The sequence below is a fragment of the Paramormyrops kingsleyae genome, chromosome 18 (assembly GCF_048594095.1).
Source record: "Paramormyrops kingsleyae isolate MSU_618 chromosome 18, PKINGS_0.4, whole genome shotgun sequence".
Lineage (NCBI taxonomy): Eukaryota > Metazoa > Chordata > Actinopteri > Osteoglossiformes > Mormyridae > Paramormyrops > Paramormyrops kingsleyae.
Genome location: NC_132814.1, coordinates 23,919,589 through 23,946,166, shown reverse-complemented (window position 1 = coordinate 23,946,166; position 26,578 = coordinate 23,919,589). Strand labels below are relative to the sequence as shown.

Here is a 26,578-nt window from a genome sequence, read left to right as displayed (position 1 = left end):
CAATCATCTGTTCTTGTAGTCTGTTCTTCGTGTAGAAGTCTTTTAGCTCAGGGTAATATATTGCACCATTCTTGAAGTATACCACGACGGCTGGCGTGATGCTGCAGCGGTGAGGGCTGGGGGGGGGGGCCTCGCTCTGTTTCTCTACAGTATTACAACGAGGTTTCCTAGGTGCTGAGCGAGAGAGTGAAATCGAGGGAGCGATAGCTTGCACGAAAATGATAATAGTAATAAATAACTGCGTTAGCGCGCGTGCACTACGCCGTCGTATGACAGGAAAAAATGATTTGATTCTGGCAGATTAATTTGCTTTATTTGTCGTGATGTGAACAAATGTGCGAATGTTTTTGCATCCATTTTAACGCCAAGTAAAACCAATTTCTCTAATCTTGTGTTTCAAAAGAGGGACATCGACCATGGCACTGGTAATGGAACCTATAAGTAAATGGACACCCAAACAAGTAATGGACTGGATAAAAGGTAATCCGTTCAAAACATTTTTTTCTTGTTATGGATTTTGGGACATATTTGGATAAGTCTACGGAATACTAAGTTATTATAAGTTCTCCGTTCCGAAAAAAGGTTATGAGCCTGACGTGTCAAATAATAATAATAATAATATTAATAATAATTACCATTATATTATTAATAATAATAGTGTTGCTGTTGCATTAATGTGTGGGTTTGGTGCCTGTAGCTGTGAATTGCTTGCTATTTCAGAGAGCTGTACGCAGAATGTATAATCAGATGTGCCTTGTTTATTCAGTGACCTGTTCCTTCAGAGACAGCCTGAGCATTTGGCCAGATGTGGTTACTTTTTGGTTAAACAATTATTTTGGTTGACAATTTCTTTTTTATGTATGTATGTATGCATGTATGTGAGCTCGCTGACCCAATATACGAACTTAATATTGAAAGATTTACGGAGGTTTCTTGCATCTCTGGTTCACCCAGTTACTTGCCCGAGCTCATTCTCATGTTCCCTGCATGTTTCCCCGCAGCTTCCTCCTGTAAGATTAATTCCCATTTGGCCCCATCTAGCACTAGTGGCGCCTTATTAAAATGGCCTTAAAGATAAAACGTATAGATTTGTCCCGCATTTTTATTTGCGGTCTGGACTCTGGACTTTTCCAGAATGGAAAGGTAAAATGCAAGTAGAGTACTATACGTGAGAGGAATGCAGTAATGGGAGGTATTATGTTACTGATCTGGGTGAAGCTCACGTTAGCATCCACTATTACTGCCTCTGTTATACAAGTCTCCATTCGATATGCCTGTATGTCAGTACTATAGTCTGCTAAGCTGAACATCATAACATAACAAAACAGACAAAATCACAGGTAAAACAGTGGAATAGCAGTAAATCTTACGATTTGGTTGTAACAACAAACTTTACATCTGAGAATCCTTTAATGCATTGTAAGGCAGGAATATATCCCAAATAGTCTAAACAAAAAAAAATGCAAATGTGTCAAAGGGTAAGGTGGAATTCATATTGTATAAAAACGATTGCTGTAGAGGGATAATCACCATGGTTTACTTTGGCTTCTCTTAGATGATGAGTTTTATTATCTTGTAAATAATCTGAAGGTTTTGCAAACTACCCCAATACTTTTGATATAGCTAATTTTGGGTTTATAATGGAATACTATAAATTTCCCATATGATTTCTTGCCTAAGCATCTGAAAGCACAAGTGTCATGCCAGATGCATGAGAGTTGGCAGCCCTGCATAACACACTTGTTGAAACACCTGTAGTGGGCATAGAAAATCATCACCCCCCTTCAAAATGTTGACTATTTTTGCTCTATAATCCAAAACACGCAACAACTGAAGTGATCATGTTTATTTGGACACCATATCTTGCAATATCCAACTGGACAAGGAACATAAAATATCTGGAAGGAAAAAAAAAATAACATGAACTGTGGTTTGTATTAAAAAGACATTCCATCAGGGTCAATATTGGAATTACAGCCTGGAGAAGTGGTTGCTAACACATTGACTGTGAGCTATTAGTAGCCTGCAAGGAAAAAATTAGTAGCTCACAGAGCACTTATTAAAAATTGGATCACTTTTACTGTCTGCACCCCAGACAGCTTGCTTGGGTACATTTCTGCTGACTTTGCACATCTAGAAGAAGAAACATTTACAGGATCACATCTATATAGGTTTCCAGCTCAGTTAAACTGCTTGGTGACCACGATGAGCTTTCAACCTATACATGTAGTTGGTTAGACGGTCCAGGCTCTAACAAGGTCACTCAAGGGCTCTTTTTGTCCTTGTACTGACAGATTCTGTCGCAGTACTCTTTGGGTCACCATCATGTTGAATGGTGAACCATTTTTGCATCATCAACTTCCTGGTTGAATAAAACTAGTTTTCTTCTAGAACCTGTTGGTGTTTTGCACTCTAGAAAACCTCTGTTGGCAAGTAATACTAATATATATAAAATACTAATATAAAATCCTGTAAGTGCTACTCCAATTACTTCCGAAAGAGGTAGGTTTTTAGTCGTCATTTAGTCACTGACTTACCATACTTTCATATATAAAAACGAATGCCTAAAGTTTATTAGAAAAATTGCAATACAATCATTTCCTTCACAGGTCATATTTATTTTCTACATACATCAACAACACACACTTGTACCCATTTCATTTTTGTTATTTGGCAATAAAATACCCATCAAATTTAACGGTATGGCCATTTTATACTGTAATATGTTTTGTCATTAGGGCATCTAAACACCTATCAAACACCCATTTAACCATTTGCAAAACCTGTCTTCACAATTTACAATAACCCTTCTTCAAAAACAGAAAGTACATAATGCAGTAAAATTGCTGAAGCGACAAAAAAAGAGACATTAGTGTGGCATTTAGGGGTAAACGTTAAGCTTATGTGTCTTTCCTTCTGTTTACTAGATACAGTTCACTTATCTCGGTTTAGTCTCAGGAAGGTACTTCTCTCTAAGATGACCCTTGCACGCGTATGTGTGTATCCCTGAACACTAAGAACAGTTTGTAAACAAACAGACCTTTTTACACCATTGTAAATCTCCCTCGGGTTTCGCCTCACTCCGTGTCTTGCGCTCTCATTGGCTGGGGCTCATCGCCGCACTCATTGCCAGTCACAGCACCTTTCACACCTACAGGATTTGGACTTGCCCTCAGGTTCCACCTGTTGCCTGTTTCTTGCACCAGTGTTTGTTGATTGGTTAATTGATTGTCTTATATCTGTTCCTTGTTTGCCCCAGTTTTCTGTGTATTTAAGTGCCTGTCCTACTCTGTTCTGCAGTGAGTCATATTTTAAAATACTGTAATATTTATTTATTTTAAAATTAGGTGACTGTGCTGTGTTAATGTTACTCTGCCTGTTTGCTTAGTTCTGTTCCTGGTGTCACCTGCTCCCCACCTTTGTTACTTGTTAACTCTTGGTTTCCATATTTTCTTTTGATCCCTTGTGATCCTGTTTCTTTGTGCATATCCCCACTGTTCTTTGCTCATTTCAATAAACCCTTGTTAGTCTCTGAGCCACAAGTGGATCATCACCCCATTTCCCCACCTACACCATGCCACGGCTCCGTAACAGATACTGGTTCAGTAGAACCCAGCTAAGAATACTATCACTCTAGAAAACCTCTGGCAAGTAATACTAATATATATAAAATACTAATATAAAATCCTGAAAGTGCTACTCCAAGTACTTCCGAAAGAGGTAGGTTTTTAGTCGTCGTTTGAAGGCACCCAATGGCTCAGCTGGTCGGACATCTAGGGGAAGTTCATTTCACCATATAGGTGCTGAAACAGAGAAGAGTCTAGATGCCTTTCTTGTGTCTTGAAAGATTGTGGGACCACTCAACCTGCTTAGAAATTTATCAAGTATGAAACGTAGCGATTTTCATTTAATGGTGCAGTGCTGCACATGCAAATATATCTAATAAGATATTTTTTGTGTTGCATTGAGGTGATGCTGGATACTCTCACAAGACCTTATGTCCAGCAAATACTGCACCTCTGCTGCAAACCAAATTGATCCCTTTGCCACCATGTGTATTAAATGTTTAATGCTACCCAATCTGTGCAGCCTTCCCGATCTGTTCCTTCCGGGTCCAGGCCATCTATAGCGTATATGTGTGTCCTAGTAGCACCATTGATGTCATGTCAGTGCTCCGTGCTCATGCGTACCGTGTCTCAGTCCAACTGAACTGTGCCCAGACCCACTGCATGGTTTAGTGGAGCGATCACACTAGATAAATGAACTACATTTTGGGTGTCGAAATGTGCTCCGGTGTGGTACAGATCACCTAGCCTGAGTGCAGCCTAAAACCCTGCTTCACTGCGTTAGTGTGGATCTGTATGGTGTATCTAGTGTGGGCAGCAGCCAGCAGCCTATCCTCGTGACCCTTGCTGTCTCATCCTCTGGCCTGGTTGTGGACAGGAACAGACTCTTGCTTCATACTTCATTTTTATTTCCCTAATATTTGCAAAATACACCAATTATTCTGATACAGCTAAAACACACACATTTAAAAAGGCTGTTTTTTCAAAATCTAACTGTAGAGGCATGGCGAGGTGGCACAGTGGTTACAGTGGTTGCAGTGGTTGCAGTGGTTCGCCCTGTTGCCTCACATCTTTGGCACCTGGGTATCTGTCGACGTCAGAGCTCCATTGCTGTGGAGTGTGTATCTTCTCCCTGTGATGTCATGCGGCTTCCTCCAGTTTCCTCCCAGCCCTCCTGAAACATATACTAAGGTGAAATGGATTTATCAGATTGTCTGTCTGTGTATGTGCCCTGAAATGGGTTTGTGTCCCATCCTGGGTTATTCCCCTGCCTTGTGTCCATAGCTTCCAGCATAGGCTCCAGACCCTGAAGAAGACAAGTAGGGTGAATGAACTGACCAGTGGCTGGGCTACTCGGTTATGATAAATGAATACAAATAAGTGCTTGTTTAAGCCTTAAGCTAAAAAACAAACCAAAGATGATCATATATATTTTGAACATCTACTGAAAATACTGGTGCAAACGTACTTCTATCCTTCTTTCAGAGGACTGTGTGGATGTCCTCTAGAGCTTCCAGACGTCTCTGTATTCCACTGTCTTGGGAGGGCAACTGTCCTGGGGGGTGGGGGCAGGGGACCAGGCCCAAGAATTATGCACATTTGACATGTGTTGTGCAGGAGTTTTTTGGATCAACAGCAGCAGAAAATGACAGACGCAAATGTACTTCGGCTGATATGCAGCATCCTGGAGACAGACAGCTAGGCTCCGCCCCCCCGCCCACCCCAACACTCACCAAAGCTGCCTGAGCATTAGGCGGTGGGTGTGTATGGGGGGGCAGGAATTTAGTGATCATGATCCAGGTCCCTGACTGTGTGCTCCCATGCTGGGGTCCGGTCACATACGTGAACCCTAAGGACTCTCACCTTATTGTGAAGTGCAGCCCCTCCTCTGTGAGCTGTGCTTTGACCGTTTCTCTTATTTTGGTTTCTGTAGTCTTGGACCATTGACTTGATTTTTCATTTCACAATGGTTTACAGGTCTTGATTTTACCCCCAAAGCTATATTTACACCGTTGCATGGTCCTCTACTCTAACCTTGCAGTAGCGATTTAGCTTTTGGAATGAAAATTCGCAACTTTCTTATTCCTGTGACGAAGTTGATATCAGCGATAATGCCTGTGATGGATTGGTGCCTCTGGGATAGGCACCGACCCCCCCGCGACCCTGCATAGGGCAAATGGTTACAGAAAATGGATGAACGGATGAATAATAATAATAATAATAATAATAATAATAATAATGAGAAGAAGAAGATGAAAATCCGACTCATCAGGGGTGATCACCATGCTGAATTCTGAGGGACATTTTGATGAAAATGCAATTTTACCATGAACTTGGTATTTTGCCACAAACACTGGTGAGCCTCGCAACAGACAAATTTGACTGTGCAGTCTGGTTGATGATTCACAGCGCTCGTTATAATTGTCATTATCTTCCAAGCCAAATTGCTGCCATGTTTAAGTTTTCTGCTACTTTGATCATTTCCGCACAGAAATGCACTGCATGTGTAATTACTCTGACCGTAGCTCCTCTTTATGACTCTCTTTTAAACTAATAAATAGCCATAAAGTATGAGAGTAGGAAGCAAAATAGTTTCAGGCTGCATTAAAGTTTTAATTTATAGGGCAATTGAAAACTGTACGAGGTCCAAAAAGTTAATGTCATTTGAATGTGTTGTGTCTTGCATCAGGACCAGGGAGCTTTAACTGTATCGTTTCACCAGTTTTGTAATATTGAATTTTGCTTTTGGCCCTTGCTGTGTTTTTCATGTATTTCCCCTTATGTCATTTGTCCCTATTTCATATTCTCATCCCTATGCCACCTGAGTCTCTTCATTATCCCAGCCAGAACAAGGCTTAAAGGATTAAGCAGACATCCAGGGTTCCACGAAATATTAGAAACATAGCAATGTATTAATATCTAGGACCTAATAGTAGCATGTCCACACATTGCCTTAAGAAGAGCTTCACTCTGTCTTGAAGTATTAATCCTGAACCTGAATCCTGAAGATAACCTCCAAAAAAAAAAAAAACAGTTATTGAGGAATGGAGGTGTAAATGAGTTTCTCAGTCTATACTTATAAGGACAACTATGGACATCCAATGCTGAATCGTATGTGTCATCTCTGAATATCGCAGTGATTCTCAATCCTGTTGCTGGCGCCCCCCCTCCCAACTAGAATGTTCTCATTCCAACCCGCACTGCTTTCAACCTGCCACATTCATTATTAGCCTAATAAGGACCATATAAGCCTGATTTAGGTAGGATTGGAATGATAGCATTTTGACGGGGGGGGCACCGTGAACAGGATTGAGAACCACTGGAATATTGGAACATAAGATAATGATGTTTGCACAATATGATACATCAAATAATTAATATGGCTTTCCTAACTGACCATGCTCAGCGATCGCTGGACCTGATGACTCCGGGTATGGTTGTCTATATCATTATGGGTCTCTCTCATCACGAGTTGTAAACACACGCTCTGGGTTAGAGACATTCTTTGGCCTTTTAAGCAGAATCCTGCATGGTGGTTAGACAGTAGCTTATCAGCCTATACTGCTTGTTCTCTGTTGCTTAAGGGCAGCACGTCTCATGCTCGTTACACCAGGTTATGCGTCTTTGTGTATTGACCTTGGATAAAACTGGTTTCTGAACATCAGCCCTGCCATGATTTCCAGCTTTGTGAAGCTTATAACATGCAGTTTTTCTGCCAATGCTGAGCCACAAAGGTATGATGCGGTTCTGTGGTAATTCTGAAGCTGTTGTTTTGTAGAGTTTAGCAGTTGCCCTGTTAAATGTCTACCATTCTCTGTGGGTGAGCATTAACTTGCGATCACTGATCCTCTTTGCAAATTCAGAATGTCTGTGAGTGGAATATGCTGTCCTGATTTTTGTGACCATTCCGCTTGACACATAATAATAATTTTGCAGTTTAACTGGCACATGCTATGCTGTAACAGATTTATTTGGCACCCTCTAGATTTGTTTTTATGATCTGGCTACTCGAGAATATAGTCTTATAGTTACTATCCCCTCCCGAAAGTGACACTATACCCAGAAGGAGAAGCAGTCCCAAGCTGACATCAACCACTCACAGTGACTCAGGAGTATTACTCTGATCACAGTTCCTCTGGACCAGACCCGCAGGTTTTCTCACTTTTTGTGAGACATTTTTCAGTCAGATATTAAATGTCCCTGTTGACAACAAATGAAACATTTACAACACTCATTTCTAGTGGGTTATGCTTTGCTGGTAAACAAACCTAGGATTGGGTTTTGGCCATTCACTACTTGGCTGTATATCAAATTTTGTTTTGTGCATCAGCACAAATTCATTGGCATGCAGTGCTTCGTCTGCTATTGAGAGTACTTTCTTTTAATTTATTCCCTGAACAGGGAATACATATAGTTTTAGAACCAGTTTGCTGCTGCTGCAATAACTCAGAAAATATTTGACGGATTTTTTTCAAACTTCGCAGATACATTGTATATGTTATGATTGGGAAGTGGTCAAATTTTAAAACAAATCATATCAAAAGAGCAATAGCAATGGGAAGGGAAGCATTAGACACTTGATCCTGATACAACAGTAGTTTAAAAAGTACTTGGTGGATCATTTTCTTTGTAATCACATTGTATGAGTAAAGATCTGGCCTGATAACATTATGAGACAAATAGCACAAAAATCGAAGCAATACCGCTGAGTGACAGCAAAGGGAAGGGTGACAGCAGAAGATATTTTACGCTGTGAACTTGATAACTGTATTTGATCTTATGTTATTACTTTATTAACTCTATTACATCTTTGATGGATATTATATTCACTTCACAGAAACATTATATGAATGAAAATCTTCGCCTAAGTTCATTTCAAGACAAAATTGAAGCAGAAGTGCTAAGTGACACTAGCAGACAGAAAGGGTGACAGTATAAGCCATCTTGTGCACACAGTAAATCTGAAAAGAACTGATGGATTTTTTGAAAACTTCCCAGGATTAGGTGCATAGTTCTGAAACTGTGGAGCGCAAGATGATTTTCTTAATATTCTAAAATTAATTTGATTTGGACCACTATTGTTCCTAATTTACATTAATGATATGGACACCAGTACATACAGTAAACTGGTTAAATTTGCAGACGACACCAAGGAGGGTGGTGTTGCAGATACTGAACTAGCAGCACAGAGGCTACAACAGGACCTTGATTTAATTAGCAACTGGGCTGATACCTGGCAGATTAAATTTAACATAGATAAATGTAAGGTAATCCATGCAGGGAGCAGAAATATGAAGTACAGATATTTTATGGGTTCCACTGAAATAAAGGTAGCTGATTATGAGAAAGATCTCGGTGTGTATGTTGATGCTTCCATGTCCCACTCTCGCCAGTGTGGGGAAGCAATTAAAAAGGCCAATAGGATGTTGGGTTACATCTCTAGGTGTGTGGAGTTTAAGTCAAGGGAGGTGATGCTACGATTATATAATTCCTTGGTAAGACCCCACATAGAATACTGTGTGCAGGTTTGGTCACCATACCTTAGGAAGGACATTGCTGCCTTAGAAAAGGTGCAACGGAGGGCTATGAGAATGATTCCTGGTCTTAGAGGAATGTCTTATGAGGAGAGCTTAGCGGAACTGAATCTGTTTAGACTTGAGCAAAGGAGACTGAGGGGGGACATGATTAAATACTAGAACTCGTGGCCATAGGTGGAAATTAGCGGGAGAACATTTTAAACTGAATTTGAGAAAACACTTCTTTACACAGCGTGTAGTTAGAGTATGGAATAGTCTTCCTGCTAGTGTAGCGGAAGCTAAAACTCTGGATTCCTTTAAATCAGAGCTAGCTAAGATTTTAACAACTCTGATCTATTAGTTAAGTTCTCCCCAAACAAGCCTGATGGGCCGTATGGCCTCCTCTCCACATCAAGTTTCTTATGTTCTTATGTCACCATAGCAATTATCATGTGAGGCAGTGAACCCAGACTGGGTCTTAAGAGTTGGCAGTGACATTGGTGGTCCAAGCTGGACAATGATATTGTGTCAGATGGTAGGGTGAAGAGGGGAGACAAGAAGCTTGTGCAACAGTGGGGCATGACGAAGGAGGAGAAATATGGACGATCCACAGGGCAGCTCACAAAAATAGGGTTTATTAATAAAAACAGAACACAAAGGGGAAAACCACAAAATAAAGGGACCACGTGAAAAGTAATTATACCATCAAAGGTAAAAAATGGTGCTTTTTGTTCTGACCGTGTTCTACATTTTTTCTCCCTAGAGAGGAAGGAACATTGTCCTCAGGGTGAAAAGTGATTTGCCAGTTCCAAGAAATATTATACAGTACATGCATAGTGCCAATCAAAAGTTTGAGTACACCTGCTGGAAACCATCATTGTATGTGCTTTAAACTCTATATGGCTTTTTACCAACAGGAGTGGAATTACAATTTGACAAAATTAGGAATATTTTGGTCCAATCACGATATAGTTCATACCGTTAAGCAAGTAGGAGGCCGCACTGTGGTCTAAGGTTGCTTTGCTGATGAGAGAACTGGTGATTTTTTACCAAATACATCATAATCGAAACCAGCACATTGAAAAGGCTTGCCTTTGCATCAGGATAATAATGACGGAAAACACACCTCAGAATCTGGCAAGAACCATCTGGTGAAGATGTCTCCAAACCTCAATCCCATAGAAAGTATTTGGAAGCGACCCAGAAGCACTCTGTGTCTCTAGGAACTGCTGCAGAAGAGCTGGGATGGCATGTGGGGTGATTTGCTCATGAAACTGGTTACCTGGATACTCATTGTGAAGCCATTATCAACACAATCAGTGGCAGTTTTGAGGCATCCAAGATTTTGAGATAATTTATACATACATTCATACATATACAAACACACACACACACTCTTTTTAGTTCAAGACGAGTTTAACCTATATAAACGGGTCTAGGGTCTGCAAATCCTTAGTGCAAAACTAGTGAACACTCAACCAATACAAGAAGCCAAACCACAGACGCTTAATTTAAAATTCACTGGCACATCCAATCAGATTTCTGTAACAGGCATTTGGCATAAATTGCAGAGTGCACTGTATGCTTGATTATTATGCTAATTTAAATCTATACTTAATATTGGGTCCTGACTGAGCTGGCATGGTAAAAATTGTGTCACTGCGGCCCCCTAGTGTCTGAGCCCCTACTGGTCGTCACCTTTCTCCCCCCTCATGATCGGCCCCGAGTACAGTTACAGCTGAAGTAGGAATAATGTTTTCCTAACTCAAATTTTCTAAGAACAACATGCTTGGCCCTTTTCCTCCTGTCTCTCCAGGCTTGGATGACTGCCTTCAGCAGTACATCAAGAACTTTGAGAGGGAACAGATCAGTGGGGAAGAGCTGCTGCACATCACCCACCAGGAGCTGGAAGAGCTCGGCGTTACCCGCATCGGGCATCAGGAACTCATCCTGGAGTCTGTGGATCTGCTGTGTGCTCTAGTGAGTAGCTCACAGCTATAGCCGCACTGTCACCCCGAGTTGCAAAAGTGTTTCAAAAACATGCATGCCTCACTTTTCTTTGATGCCAGTTTTTGCAAGGCTTCTGGTGCACGTGGCCTGGAGATTTCCCAGCGGCGCCCTTTCGAGTGACGGCTTGCCAGAGTTTCTGTATCACCGAAGCATAAAGGAGAAGTGGCCTTGCATACCTAGCATAATGTGAAACTTGACTTTTATATCTCTCTTCACTTTCTTTAAGGCCCCTTACACTACATGCTCATACATAGTTGTTTCCAAACTATTTCTGGTCATCACAAGGGATTGACTACATTAAAATGAATGATATTACACGAAATATATATTATGTTAATGGCAAAGTTGTCACAAATGCCTTAACAATCACTCATCCAAGTCTTCTAAATTTAAAATTCTTCACTTGCATTTTTCCACTATTTCTACAGATATATTTTTCTTATCTTAAAATAGAAAATTGCTCTTTCTGAATATTCCACTTGTGTTTTATGCTTGCTTTCAATTGTGTTTATTGTGAAAAAGATTTGATTATTAATGGTTATATTCTTGTATGTGCATGAACTGGGGGAAGAGCATTGAGTTCAACAGTAAGATACCAGGATATGCCAAATGTTTACATGCTTCACAGGAATGCCACTTTGTGCAAAAGCATCTGTTAAATAAAAATTGTAGTATTCAGTGGAACAACATTCCCTCATCCATTACAATGGGCAACTGACATTAATTAGTTTCATATTTATAATTATAAAGATATGATTGTGTTATGCTGTTTGCTGTATTGCTTTGATGTGTTTATACTATTGAATGTGGCTTATGGAAGGCGTCCAATCAAAAGTAAATGCAGGTTTAACCTGCCAAACAGAAGCCAATAAAGAGGAACCTGTTCCACCCATCAGCATTAGAATACTGGAGGAAAAATATTTTGTGGAAGTAGATCTCACTGTACTCAGCTCAAGATTGGAGACACCTGATCCACATAAGAGAAAAGAGAATGACAGGTTCAATACAAAGCAATTTGGAAATAGCCGTTCCACCAGCACAGAACCAGGGACGCTTTCATGCACAGGTTTACCCAGGCTGAAGGCCAGGGACCACAACTAACCTTGTTTAACCTCGTTTCACGGAGTCGTCCTGTATAGGATAATGAAATACTGTGTTCCATTTTGAACCAATACAGGACATGATTTGTCCTACATTTTCACGTCCGGAGGCCACCCCCCAACAACTTTCAAAAATCTTATTGTTGGGTACCCCCAGTCAACAACTTTGTTACTATCCCCCTCCCCCCTGGAACCAAATTTTATCTTTGTAGACTCCCCCTACCACTGCACCATGCACAACCAATGAGGTCATCTACTGTATATTTGGTGTATTGGATATACTGGTTTGTTTGCCCAACGAGCTAGTGATTTCATGAAGGAACGAGATTTCATATGTAGTATGTAACTATTTTCTTAGTGTCAAGTATAATGGTCTATCGAATAGTTATAGGCTAAACAAGACAGAAAAAAGAATCTCTAGGGCTAGAAGGCAGGGATGCTATTTTGAATGAGGTGGAGAGGGAAAAAAATCAATAAATCATGAAGGAATGAAGAAAATATCAGGCTGAGAACTATTAAAAAGGCATGGCCCAAGGTTGCCTTAGCAACCTATTGAAGAGGGGCAAAGAAGAGTAAGGGCTGAGTAAATGTCTCCACTGCATAAAGAGGCTGATTTATTATACCCTACATATGGTCCCTCAACATTTTAAACAATATTGGATGATAAAATACCTACATGACATAAGTCACATATTAATACATACATGTGCCTCTGGAGCAAACGCTAACATAATTTGCTCAGCATCCGTAGCAGATTTGGGATATTTACCACTTAAGATGGAAATGAGCTGCTCCTTTTACCTTGGAGGTGTGGCTGGAAAATAAATTGTTCACTTTGGGAAATTATACAACCCCTCCCCTAAACTCCAGGGTTCCACAGAATGGGGGTTGAGAACTACTGACCTACAGGTTGGCTGATCAATTAAAATTATTTGGAAGAGTTATAATTTTTGTCTGAAGGTGTTGGGCAACTGATTAAAGTCATTTGAATTTTACAAAATCTTGAGGATAAACACTTTGTTTATCCTCACGAATGCAACACTGTCGTGATAAATGCATTTTTTTCTATGAACAATACAGCAATACTAATAACTACTGGTGAACTAATGAATACTATGGATGAATAATAATCAAAGGAGATTCAAGTAAAATGTAGAACCTATTCATCAATGGGATCTGAAACAATAAGAGATGCAAATCCCCCTAAGTCCCCAAGGATAAAGTTTGCAGTTTGCACATCCTGCCACAACAAATTCCCAGATTTGACTCTCTTCCACATACCCATGTATCCACAGAGGTGGATTAGCTATGTGTTCTTGTATATTGGGCCTGAATGAAGCCGTGACTTAATGAATCTACTGATAGTTTGCTTTTGCAGCTCATCACCCCATTCGGACAGTCTCTCTATGCACTGATGGGTCTTTCTGTGTGACTTGATTGGTGAAGCTATGCTTGATCACATATTTATTGCATCAGTGAAGGGTTTATTTAACATTTAAATATTTCTGACCTTTCATTGAAATACTCTCTCCGTTCAAACTATACTGAGCCAAAATACACTTTGAGTAATGAAGTATCAGAGCTTTGCTTGGAGTTGTCGGATAAAGCTAAACGAATCCCTCTTATGTGTTTTTCAGAATTATGGGCTAGAAACAGAAAACCTGCGAACATTGTCTCACAAGCTGAATGCTTTTGCCAAGAATCTACAGAACTTTATCACAGGTCGCCGTCGGGGTGGACACTACGATGGCAGAGCTTCAAGACGCCTACCCAATGACTTTCTCACTTCTGTGGTGGACCTTATTGGCGCTGCTAAGAATCTTCTTGCCTGGCTGGATAGGTGAGGGCTAATTAGTATTATTGGGCTCACCCAATGGTTGCTTGATCCAAATTTTTCAATTTCATTTTTTTTGCAGTTTTTGCTGCTGTAATGTTTAATCTGTTATTTAAAGGATCCTTATTTTTATTCTCTCAGATCCCCATTTGTCACTGTGACAGAGTACTCTCTCCTTAAAAACCACATTGTCCAGTTGTGCCTGGAGTTAACTACCATAGTACAACAGGTAAGATGCTCTACTGCAGAAGAATACTTCATAAAATTTTATTTGAAGCTGTATTTTTAATGCATTATGGATATAATTTGGTATAAAAATTAATAAAGCATTACAGCAACTGCTATTGACATAAGGCATTATAGTGTTGATTATAATACTTCACAAGCTCTAGTGAAGCTCTCAACTATAATGTACTATAGATACCTTCATAATGTATTATAATGGTTAGTATAAGAATTAAGGATGCTTTATACTGCATTATGATGGTATCTATAGTGCATTATAGGCCTTCATAGAACATTCAAAAGGCATAATAAACATGGCTAGAATGTGTTATTCATTTTTATATATATTTATAGTCATGCTTATAATGCTTTATGAATGCGTTTATAATGAGTTATGAATGTGTTCATATATTCTTACAGACATGGCATTCATAGAGAGTGTTACAGAATACTTCTCACAAGTTCTCATTAGCCTTAAATTAATATTTTATTCATGACTGAAACAAAATCAACCATACACACTGGGATAAATGTCAAGCTTTTATACGAGACCTTCTGTTGGACGCGTGAATTATCCTGTTTCCAGCATCTCTGGGAAAAGATGTGGAAAGTACTTACTGCAGTTACACACCTCTACTCCGCCTGTGACTGTGCCCAGATTTTTACAACCCTATTGAGAAACAAGTAGGACTTGTGTCTAATCTAGGGATAGCCGGGTCTTTAGTACAATGTCAGGCTGCATCCAAAAACGATGAAAAACAAGGTATTTGACTATTTGTCTTTCAGCTGTTTAATTGTGTTGAAATTGTTTGGTTTTTATATTATATAATTATACCTGAATTACTAATCTTTGTATATGTTCGAATTTGTACATAGGTAAGAAACGTACGATGGGTTTCTTTTTGTTTAATAATCAGGTATTATCCTACTGAGAGTGTCGCCTCTACAATGAAGTTAGTAGTGAAGAAACAGCTGTGAAGTGCATGCCTGACACGTTTCGTGTAATTTCTCAAAGTGCCACCACTTTCTGAAAGCTGCAGTCTTGCAAATGCCCTTGCCAGCTGCTACTGTAGGTGTGACAGCATGTGCCAGGGTGACTGCTGGCAGCCTGTCCTGTGGTCCTTTATCGAGAGCTCCTCCACAGAATATGTTCCTGTTTTACACCACCAGTAGGAGGGAGGTACTGGCTGTGTTAGTAGCTATTGCCGTTCTGAAATCAACAAAGAATGTGTCACGGCGTGTGTAGCACGGAGCGGGGAAGCAGGCGAACAGAAGCCAGGGATCGGGGAATACGGAGTTTAATGTCAGAAACACAGAGCACGAAAACAACAACGTCACAACGTCAATGACCGAACTGGGGATACAAACGGAAACACTGAACTAATGACAACAAATCAAAACAGCTGTAAAACACTGGGATTCCACATGAGGTTAACGAGGGGGCGTGGCACACATTAGGATCGGACGGAGCGGGATATGACAGAATGCAATACAGTTATATTGAGATATGTTTTATATAACATTTAGTACTCCAACTCTTAGGATCACAGCTTGTAAGTGTCAGTATTAAGTATTTAGTCAAGTCACCTTGTAATACATGGCCGCTTGCAGCTGATGTCATGGCGTCTCTCTCCGCCGCCTCTCTTCTCTTGTAGGACAGCACTGTGTATGAGATGGAAAACAAGATCCTTCATGTGGTGAGTTCTTACTCCATCCCTTTTCTTTACACACTCTGATTTACGAGGATTATTTATTTATGTTTTTATGCCTCAGGCAGAGACTCAGAATGTTTATTTATAGTCTGAAGAGTACCAGAATCCATACACGGGAGTTTAAGTTATATTAAGGTTTATAAGCCGTACAACTGCTGAAATAGATCATTTCTTTCCATTGGAACATATTTTCAAAGGTGTAAAAGTCATTCTGTGGGGGGGGCACTATTTGAATGATTTATTTTTAACATATACCTTAAACATACTTGTTTTTAAAGTTATCAGATTGTAAATACCAAGATTTGAACATTCTGTTTGGAAAAAAATGAACAATGCTGTTGTTATCTGAGTGTTTCCTTTTGAGATACACATTTTTACACATTTGAGCTCAGTATTTTAGTAAATGGTATAACAGTATTTTTATGCTCAATTTGTCCCAGGACAAAATCTCTTGATTGCAAGCTGCACACATTTGTACAGCGACCATTATGCTATAACTTGTATGGCTGAGTATTAAATACAAAATCTATGTCTACCTGTCACTACCAGCAATGGTGGTATGATGGGTTGGGGAGAGTTACACTGGTTGCAGTGGGATTTGTTATCTGACTTATTAAAGCCATAAATGTTTTTTTTATTATTATTATTTCAGCATATATTTAGCATTTAAACATATCTGCATGAATTGTGCTTGAAATGTGGTCTGTGATTGTGTAATAACATTATGGATATAATTTGTCAAATAATTTTAAAGTAACATAATTATCTTGTATGTTAAAACATACCATAGCTATAGATTTTTTCCATAAGCTAGACCCACCTTTTATGATTGTCTCTGCACCCACAGTGTAAAACATTATCCCGAGTCTGTGAGCACATCATCTCGCTGTCCTCTGACTCCCTGGTCTCGCAGTCTGCCCACCTAGAGATCATCTACCTTAGTAACCCTATGCCCACAGAAGGCCTGGTACGTGAACATTATAAACCAATTAACACATTACAGACAAAGTAAGCAGAATTGCAGTGTACGTGAAAAATGTTAGCATTAAATTATTAGCGTTAAATTTTTATTTTGCACGATTCTAGTGTATCATAACAAGTACGGTGCTTAAATATTTAAACTGCTCTTTTATCTCCTCCTCCCTCTGTCCATCCAGGGGATGTATATAAAATCGACTTACGATGGACTTCATGTAATCACTGGAACCACTGAGAATGTATGTGATCTCCTGTCCCCACACAATCACACAGTAACACAGGACCTTTACTCAGTTTTTGGCTATTAATGGTTGACCATTGGAGGTCACTACTTTTAACCTTACCAGATTCTAAATTCATTTTGTAATTTTCACTTTATATTACATTATTTGATTACTAGTATTATTTTGTCATTATGATGGGTTTTCCAGATAATTTAGCATGATAGGAAGTCTGAACAAATTGGTATTGAAAAAAAAATCTGGCTTCTTGTTCTTTCAAACAAGAACAAGCAGTAGTTTCAGTGCATTTCCTAGTGGAGCTCATCCTAAACCTAACCAGTGCATTTCCTAGTGGAGCTCATCCTAAACCTAACCAGTGCATTTCCTAGTGGAGCTCATCCTAAACCTAACCAGTGCATTTCCTAGTGGAGCTTATCCTAAACCTATCCAGTGCATTGTATGACATGTGTCCCCCCTCCCCCCCCCAGCATCGTACTACAAGTGTCTTCAGTGAGGTTTATCCTCACAGCTACTCTTCCTTATCCAAGTGAAAAGCGTATTATGTGACCGGCAATTAACATGTACAAGTGCATCTTCTGCAATGGGATTATTAAGATGGAAGGTCCTTCTTAATTTAACAGCTGAAGTTTCTATGTTCCACCCAGTTAAATCATTCAAAGCTTGTCTAATATTCTAGAAACACCATCTCGAGTTTATTTAGCCAGCTTGTGTTTGTAAATAATTCATTCAAGGATAAGAGTCAATACACAGTAGTTGTAGAAGTTTAAATAGATTAGTATAATTGTTAGTTCCTAGCATTCCAGCAGTTAGAATACAAATAACAATGTTATTTTCAGTACATTATCGTTGTCCAACCATATAATTGCTGTGTTAACATGAATTGTCAACAATAGTCATAATTTTCCTGATTTTTTTCATTTGTCTTTCTTATGGAAACACTTGTTGCTATGACACCATGGTAACCATGGAGATTGATCTCCAGTAACCAAGGAAAGGGAAAAAAGGTGTAAATGGTTTTATGTCTGAAGAATATTTTTGCCTGTAATATGGTCAGATGCAAAAGTCATTTCAAATGGGTGCTTTATCAAGACAGCTATTTATTGACAAAGCTGGCAATTTTATGGTAGAAATTATTTTTAATACCTTGTTTGTTGGTACCACAACAGAGGCCCAACCTTCAGGCTATAAGAGCATGTCATGCACTACATTACTCTCTATGTTACGTAAAACACTGAAAGAAAATTCTATGGTTAAATGGTAACTAAGCAAACATGCCTGTTTCTAGAAATATGCAAATTAGTTAACCCAAGATGTCAGTTACATTTCATAATTATCGTTCTTCAGCATAATACTGCTACACTGTTGAATTTTATATGGATGAAAGAGAAAATAGGAGACAAAGTTGTAGTTTTCTCCGATATCCGCTTACTTTTGTTTCATTGTTTGTAACAAAACTTTCTTTGTGTTCTTGCCTTGATTTAGTACCCAATTAGTGCTGAAAATTGGGAACCATTAATTAGTGGCTGTATAGTTAATAGTCGGTGACAACTGGGAAATTGCAGAGTAGGACATGGAGGGCTGTGTGTTTGCAGATGGCAGCAGTGGTCCTGTTTCTTTTAATTAATGAGCTTTCAAAGCACAGTATGTGTTTGTTTGTTTGGAGAATGAGGAGTCCCTTTTAATTCTGCTTAGGGTCCATGATCATTAGGCATAAGACAACAGACATATCTTGGTAAATCATTTGTGATTAGAAAGTTGTGTAAATAAGACAAGCTTCAACTGTATCATTAACCTAGAAATTTGTTTTTTGTGACTTTTGCATATACAGTATACTCATATAAAATATACTCATTAGCATGATTTACGGTTGATTGTTGATAGATATGAGAAGTATTAATACAAAGGGATGACTTGGGAAATCACTATCTGTTGTGCAAACTTTAAATAATTCTATTGAGTATTGAAATGTAATAAGCACAGCATATGACAAGAACACACAGAACTGAAGATGAAGTTAGAGGGATTTCCTAAGAAAATAATCTTTAACTAGTGGATTATTTCCTGTAACCAACAACCTCTTAAATACAGCCTGTGGGTTCAGAATTTGCTTCCGAACTTGTAAATCTCTAATGAACTATATTGGCTAAGAGTCCCCTCTTCTTATTTAGTCTCCTGCTGACCAGTGCAAGAAGATTCATGCTGGCGATGAAGTTATTCAGGTCAACTATCAAACTGTGGTAAGTCCAGTGCTTTTGTTCCTTTTCCACAGATCATAAACAGGCCTGCTGGGCAGGGTAAACCCTGATAAGCACAATAGATGGCTATATGGTGATATAATCAGTGAAACTGAGAAGGAATGCGCAGAATTAGCTAAAAAGAGTATTCTGACTGCCTCAAAAAGGCAGTCGACTGTGCGGAGTTTGGAAGGTTCACCTATTCTGCATTCCAAGATTTGTGTAGGTTGGTGTTTTTATTTGCCACCTCGAGTAATCTGGAAAATGCCCTCAATGATCTTCTGAAAGGTGATTATTTTCATGGGAAACAATTCCACATGTACCAAACCAATTGTTTTTACTTCAGTCAATACATTTTAAAATTACCATAGATTTTTAGTGCAAAAATGTTCATCCCTTTTATTTTTCTATCCTTTTTTTATAAATATTTTATTCTTATGACAAAAAATGCATCTTTTATTTTCAGATTTAGAACAACTACATTCCATTTTCTATATGAGCTGTAACTCTAGCAATGCCTACTGTCCATAAAGTTTATATTTTGAGACATTTTACTGATTGTAACTTCAAATTATAGACACAATGTACTTGTTCATCATATTCAAATTTTAAGTTATTTTGGGTGGCTAATACATTATATACAGTACTGTGAAAAAGTCAAAGAATGTTTAAATTATCTTCATGTAGGTGTAAAGTATGAACTTATGTCTGCCAAAGTGAATCAGCTTACCCATTTCCAAAACCTCTCCTAAAATCAGCCCTACCACCATCCCATATACCCATGTATATTTTGACCTGAGCACAAGCACATTTGATGTGCATGAACTGACATTCACATCTAGAACTTTCAGATACAAAATGAATTATTTCCCTCATTAATTGTTTGTTGCCAACGTCTGGATGCAGCAAATAAATCCAAACAATAAGACTGCAAATACTTTTGTTGTTAGTATAGTGAAATTACAAAGGATTGGAGTGTTTTTTTCACACATAACATAGCTCATGCCAACCAAAAGCCAGAGAGTGTTTAAATATTAAAACAATAAAATAACACAGAACATTTTTCCAGAGGATTACTAGTTATTTTTGAAAAATTCTTACAAGTGAGCATATGTTACTGTGCCTTGTTTCCTCTTTTGTACCATCTCCTCCTGATAATTACATTTGCATAAAAGTTACTTCTGTCTGCATTATGTCTGAGGGTCAGAAATGGGGTTTTAAAATGATGTCAAGAAAAGTGGATCGCTTCTATTGCTTTTTGTAAAATAGACCAAATTTTATGAAATTGGAGGGTAAAATATTCTCCAGAACTGTTGCTTATAAACAGAAAAGAAATGTATTGTGTGTAGTATTCTGGTTATAGAGCTGGATGATATATTGTAGCACCGGCCGGGCGCATGTCCCAGCATGCCCCCCGTGCAATTGTAAATAGCCCTTGTTGTATTGTTGTTGTTAATGCTAATGGTTGCATTTCCTATTGTCATGCGTGTGTTTGCCCGTGTCTTGTGTGCACCCTGTCCGATCCTTGCGTGTATTTAGCTTATGTAAATCTCCCACCGCGTCTGCATCTTGCAGTTCGGCGTCTGACAACCTTGTGTTTCACGGCTGTGTATTTGGTTTTGGTGCTCGTTGGGTGTCTGTTGTAGTCCTTTTAAGGACTGCTAACAAAGAGTGTTTTTTCTCCATGTCTCTCTCTGCTCCCGCGATGCCTCGGTCCACCTGACGCCACAATATGTTTACCAAGTAGGCTTTCAGCCTTCGATAGAAGGCTCTGGTCTATCTACAGTCCAGATGTGGTTTTTGTGTCTTTTTTTCTGCAGGTTGGCTGGCAGTTGAAAAATCTAGTTAATGCTTTGCAAGAAGACCCCAATGGTGTGATCCTCACTCTGAAGAAAAGGCCACAGAATACCTTACCTTCTGCTCCAGGCCTGCTCAAGAATGTGCGCTGGAAGCCTTTAGGCCTGCAGGTAAACCTACCTTATTCACTCATAGGATTCACCGTTCCTCTTTTACCCAACTTGTTATTCGAATGGAAAGATAAGAGGTATCCTGACCCTTGGGAAGTCTTCTCACAACTGAAATATTTGGTTAAAATGCATTTAATATAAATTTTACTTAAGTTTCTACCAAATCTGCATGCTAGATGAGTGATGTGACTGTATTTGTGGCTGAAAGACTTAAAAGTTAGTTTTGTAGACATCCATTCTCCACAGACAATGGCGAAGGAGAAGGTTTGACATTGGGGGACGATTTAATAATTTAAATGCAAAGATTTATTTGTTACTGGGGATGAATAAATATTCTGGGGGCGTCACCCCTCGTCTCCCAGCTGCTATACACCCTTTCCTCGGATTCAAAACACAACTCAAACCCTGAGTTTTCTTGGGCTGTTCTAATTTTCCAGAGGTCAAATTTTCAACCAAAGCATTAAACAATTTTTATCAATCATTTTGTAATTTCATGAAATCTTGCGGCATGAGACTGAATAGACAGATGGAAACGCATTTGGGCCATCATCTTTAGCCAGAAGCAAGGGTCTTGAAATATGTTTTAGCCATTTCAACCGTGTTAATGTGCCTCTGAATAGAAGTATTAGTGCTGCTGCATTCTTTGCACTGAAAATGGTTTTAGAGCATCACGGATCTGCCCTACATTTGGTGGCATGGCAGCTGAGTGTCGCATTATGACCAGGGCTGTGGTGTGATTCCTCAGCACATGGATGTTCATGTGGGTTTTCTCCAGGTATTTCAGTTTCCTGCCACATTCCAAAAAGCTAGGTGCAGTGTTTCGAAATTACCCATTGTGTGTAATTGTGTGTGTGTGTATGGGTTTGCATTGATCACATTTGAGGACCAAATTGTCCCCAAAGTGTAGTAAAACCTGAAATTTCCCTACTTTTGGGGACATCTTTTGAGCATCTCTCCATTTGGATAACCTCAGTTTTATAAAAATCTGTGAATGCAATCAAAAAAGTAAAAATGCCAAAAGTCTTGTATTTGGGTTGGTTGCTTATGGTTGAGGTTAGGGATGGGTAGAGGTTAAGGGTGTCGTGACTGGGATTAGGGTTTTTCCCATAGAGATGAATGGACGGTCCCCATTTAGATAGGAAGACCAACTTGTGTGTGTGAGTGTGTGTGTGAGAGTGTACGTGAGAGTGTGTGTCATGCATTCGATAGGCATCTCTGCTTGTGCCCTTCATTTCCTGCGATAATCTCCAAGGTTGCTGCAACCTTGCACTGAATATGCCATTAATAACAATTGACGGATGCTTAAAAGAATTATCAGAGTGCAGGTGTGAGTAGAGTGTTTATGGAAATGCTTCTAGTGGATAACTTTTTATCGGGAAAACCAGGTGGTCTGGCAGAGATGTTGCGGGCATTCAGGAAAGTGTACTCTACAGTGTCACTGCTTTCTCGGGGCATCGATCAGAAGATTGGCATATCCAGGTGTTCTTGGTTTATTGATGGGGGAAGTTAAAGATGAAAACACTGTAACTAGACTGACGTGGTCACACTTGCCTATGAGCCATTAATGAAGCATAATGAAATTAGCCATTAGCTAATGGTGGACGGGGATAATGGAGGGGGACACCCATTACTTTTTGTGATGTTCTCTAGCTTCGGTGCAGCTGCCTCCAATCGGTCTAGGGTCAGTCTTTTGGTGAAGCTGGTCTTCCTGATAATTTTGCTCAGGTGTTTGTTGTTAGCTGAACTGATCTTACTTTACCAGCAGAGCACAGTCTATAGAAGTAGAATCGGATATGTGCATCTCATATACATGTTGTCTCTGGATGTCTGTGTCCAGTGTTAAATACTACCTGTTTCTAGGAAAGACTGCATTATTTTGTTTTACTCTTTTTTTTTTGTATTTTCTTGTCAAAATTTGTCTCTTTAATGCAATTTTTTGATAAGCTGAGCAGGTAGATCTAATTGTTTCAGTTTAAAATGCCAAGCAGTTCAATTACCTTTTATGTGTCTTCTATGTACTACTTTGGATGAATTATCCCCTTAATGTTTTGTGCATGTGAGTTTGTGTACAGTACTATGCAAAAGTCTTAGGCAATCAAAAGAAATGTTTAAAGCTATTTGTCTGGGTGGTAAGTGCACATTTGCTCAGAACAAAAAACACAATTAACATTAGAACTAGTGCTGTCAGACGATTAAAATTTAATGGGGGTTGCTGTGGATTAATTTCGATTAATCACGATTAAATATCCTTAATTTTTAATACCATTAACAGATATATTTTTTGTCTAATATCGCCGACACTGATAATAAGTTTATCTCTGAGCCACTTATTGAGCAGGGTGTGTGTGTGCGCGTGTGTATGTGTGTTTGTGGAGGGGAGTTTCCGGCAGTGAAACTTGCCGTATTTGCAGGCTTGGATTTACGGAATAACATTACATGTTTATGAATTGCAAATATGTCAGGAGACCTCTAATAAGTGGTAACTGTTACAGAAAGGGGGTAATCGTCCAGTAGTTACTTGTAGTTTTGCTGCTGCTCACTTTGAGTATTGATAAAGTATAAATATCAGCCAGAAAAAAACGGTATAATAACCAACAGGTTTTTATAGCATCTCTCTCGTATTGTTGCTTCTGTTTTCATAAAGCCAACATGAAATGCAAAATAATAAAAAGAGAGAAGCATATTGCTCAAGAATTGTGAGAGAAAATTGTGATCTCAGCTCTGTGAAATGTCACGATTCAATATCATGATTCATTTTTTACCCAGAATAGTGCAGCCCTAATATTCCTCTTTTTTATGTTTCTGTTGCAGATATAAAAAGGCAAAGAAAAACCATAACAAAACCTTTGCCAAATTATAACCAGTTTAAATGCCAAGGGTACAAACATTGTGCACAGCAGCAGGTGCCCATGTTGATGCTTGTTGTCCTACTACAACTAACATGCTATTTTTTTTCTGTAGCTCATCCCTACTAGTCCCCCAAGTAATCCCAGCACCCCAAACAGCACCATGGACATGCTTTCAAAGACGGATAATTACAACATGCATGACGTCTTCATCATGTCTCCTGTGTCTGGAAGTTATGAATCCAGGTAATGTATTTCATCGATTGTCACCTACTCTTACTGTAGGTTCACTAAAAATAGTAAATTGACAATAAAACTGAAGCCTTTGCCATCATAACATTTTAAATATAATCAAACAATAGGTATTATTAAGCATACAGTGCTCCAGCTTTTAAATCAGAGGACTGTAATGCACCATTGATCTTACAATGAATCGCAATATCTGAATATTAATAGGTTTTATAACTTGGAAGAAGTATTAGCATTTTATAGGCATACTGTATTTACTTTTAGCTTCGCAGTTGTAGTATGAGTGGGTTTTGAGGCAGTAATTTATAAAAAGCTAAATTCTGCTTAATTTTGTTCTATTATTGAGTTTTCTGGAGAGTCCTTTGGAACTTCAATGAATCTCAAATAAACTAAATATAATACCACTACTACTACTACTACTACTACCACTACTACTACTACTACTACTACTAATAATAATAATAATAATAATAAACATACATGTCAGCTTGCGTGTTATGCATCATACGTGTTGTAAAGGCATACTGGCAGTTCTGTTTGTCAGCATGTTAGCTTACGATGTACCAGCAACGTGACTTTATTTTTAATAGCCATGAGATGGACGTCACTCCCTGCGATGATATCGATGAGTACAACATAGCGAGACTTGGCAGGAAGGGCTCAGAGTCACCCAGCTACTACCTTGACCATGAAAATGAAAAGTACTTCCCACTGGTGGAGGATGAAGAGGTGGCCCTGGGGCCAGAGTATGACAGGGGATATTCCTCATGGCTTCCTCGGCGTGAGAGATCCCCTCCTCACGGTGAGACTTCCCATAACACTTTACTTAAAGCAGTCATCATAATGCATTATAGATACCTTCATAATGCATTATAGATACCTTCATAATGCATTATACTATATTCATAATTTATAAATATTTAGAAAAAGATATAACATAATATTGCCATGTTTATTATGCATCATGAATGATCTATGAAGCTCCCATCAATAATGCTCTATAGGTACCTTCATAATGCATTATAATGCATTAGTATAAGCCTTTGCAGAGTTCGCAGAGTTGCCTTGCAGAGTTTCTATAAATCGTCTTGCTTTTGCTTTTCATCGAGAGTGGAGAGGCTGGAGGGAAAAGAGCTGATACCTGCCGGGCCGTAACAATGGCACAATGTTTACTAATCCTCTTAGACACATGAAAGTGTAACTTCTGAGGTTTCTCTGGCCCGGAAGGTTCCTGGTGGCGAGATAATTCTGGGAAAGCACATTTTAATACTACTTTTGCAGGCTGGTAGCTGTACAATTTATCTGAGCTATTAATTTCCCTATTAACTGCTTTGCCTATTTGCTGCAAAGGCCTCTCTGGTGGGGGTTGATATTCCCTGCAAAAGCCTCTCCGGTGGGGGTTGATATTCCCTGCAATGGCCTCACCGGTGGGGGTTGATATTCCCTGCAAAAGCCTCTCCGGTGGGGGTTGATATTCCCTGCAACGGCCTCACCGGTGGGGGTTGATATTCCCTGCAAATTACTCTCCGGTGGGGGTTGATACATATTCCCTGCCTCTCCCCCATTTTTTTTGCTTTCCCTTCACCCTTCACTTATCTCACTCTCACAAGCCTTCCCTGCTGAGATCTGACTCCTTTAACACATTCTCTCCACGGCTGACCTGATCGACACAATCCCCGGACCTCTTTCTAGGGCCCGGTTCTGTGCTGATGGAGTGCAACTGGATGGGAGGAGCCAGGGATCCAGATCTATACAAGACGAGCGGCAGAGGTGGATACAGCCCTCAGTTACCGCTGTGCACTAAAAGACGGGGCTCTCAGTACATGAGACAGCCAGCCACAATGCAGATAATGAGCATGTTTTACTTCATGTGCATCTTACTGCATGTTTACTGCCCCATGTTTCTTTACATTAACTACCATATGACCTTTTGATTAAGTGATGAATGTAATTTTACCCAATTTGACTGGCAATTGATAAGACCACATGAGTCAATACAGCATCTCTGTGGAATGCTTTTGACACCTTGATAATGCCACTCCTGAGGATTTTAGCTTTTCCTGATGACAGCACTTGTTAATTGTTGATGATTAATTGTC

General features: G+C 39.3%; 1 protein-coding gene across 1 annotated transcript in view; it reads left to right on the top strand.

Annotated features, from left to right (window-relative positions):
- The window catches only part of LOC111855204 (connector enhancer of kinase suppressor of ras 2-like), a 42,887-nt gene continuing 16,309 nt past the window's right edge, over nt 1–26,578 (top strand). Inside the window, exons 1-13 of the mRNA XM_023834000.2 lie at nt 1–109; nt 404–480; nt 10,899–11,062; nt 13,830–14,032; nt 14,168–14,255; nt 15,907–15,948; nt 16,811–16,930; nt 17,121–17,180; nt 19,352–19,420; nt 21,238–21,384; nt 24,346–24,476; nt 25,070–25,281; nt 26,172–26,249. Of these exons, the coding sequence (XP_023689768.2) occupies nt 99–109; nt 404–480; nt 10,899–11,062; nt 13,830–14,032; nt 14,168–14,255; nt 15,907–15,948; nt 16,811–16,930; nt 17,121–17,180; nt 19,352–19,420; nt 21,238–21,384; nt 24,346–24,476; nt 25,070–25,281; nt 26,172–26,249 (1,402 nt within the window). The 5' untranslated portion in view covers nt 1–98. The remainder of the gene's footprint in view (nt 110–403; nt 481–10,898; nt 11,063–13,829; nt 14,033–14,167; nt 14,256–15,906; nt 15,949–16,810; nt 16,931–17,120; nt 17,181–19,351; nt 19,421–21,237; nt 21,385–24,345; nt 24,477–25,069; nt 25,282–26,171; nt 26,250–26,578) is intronic.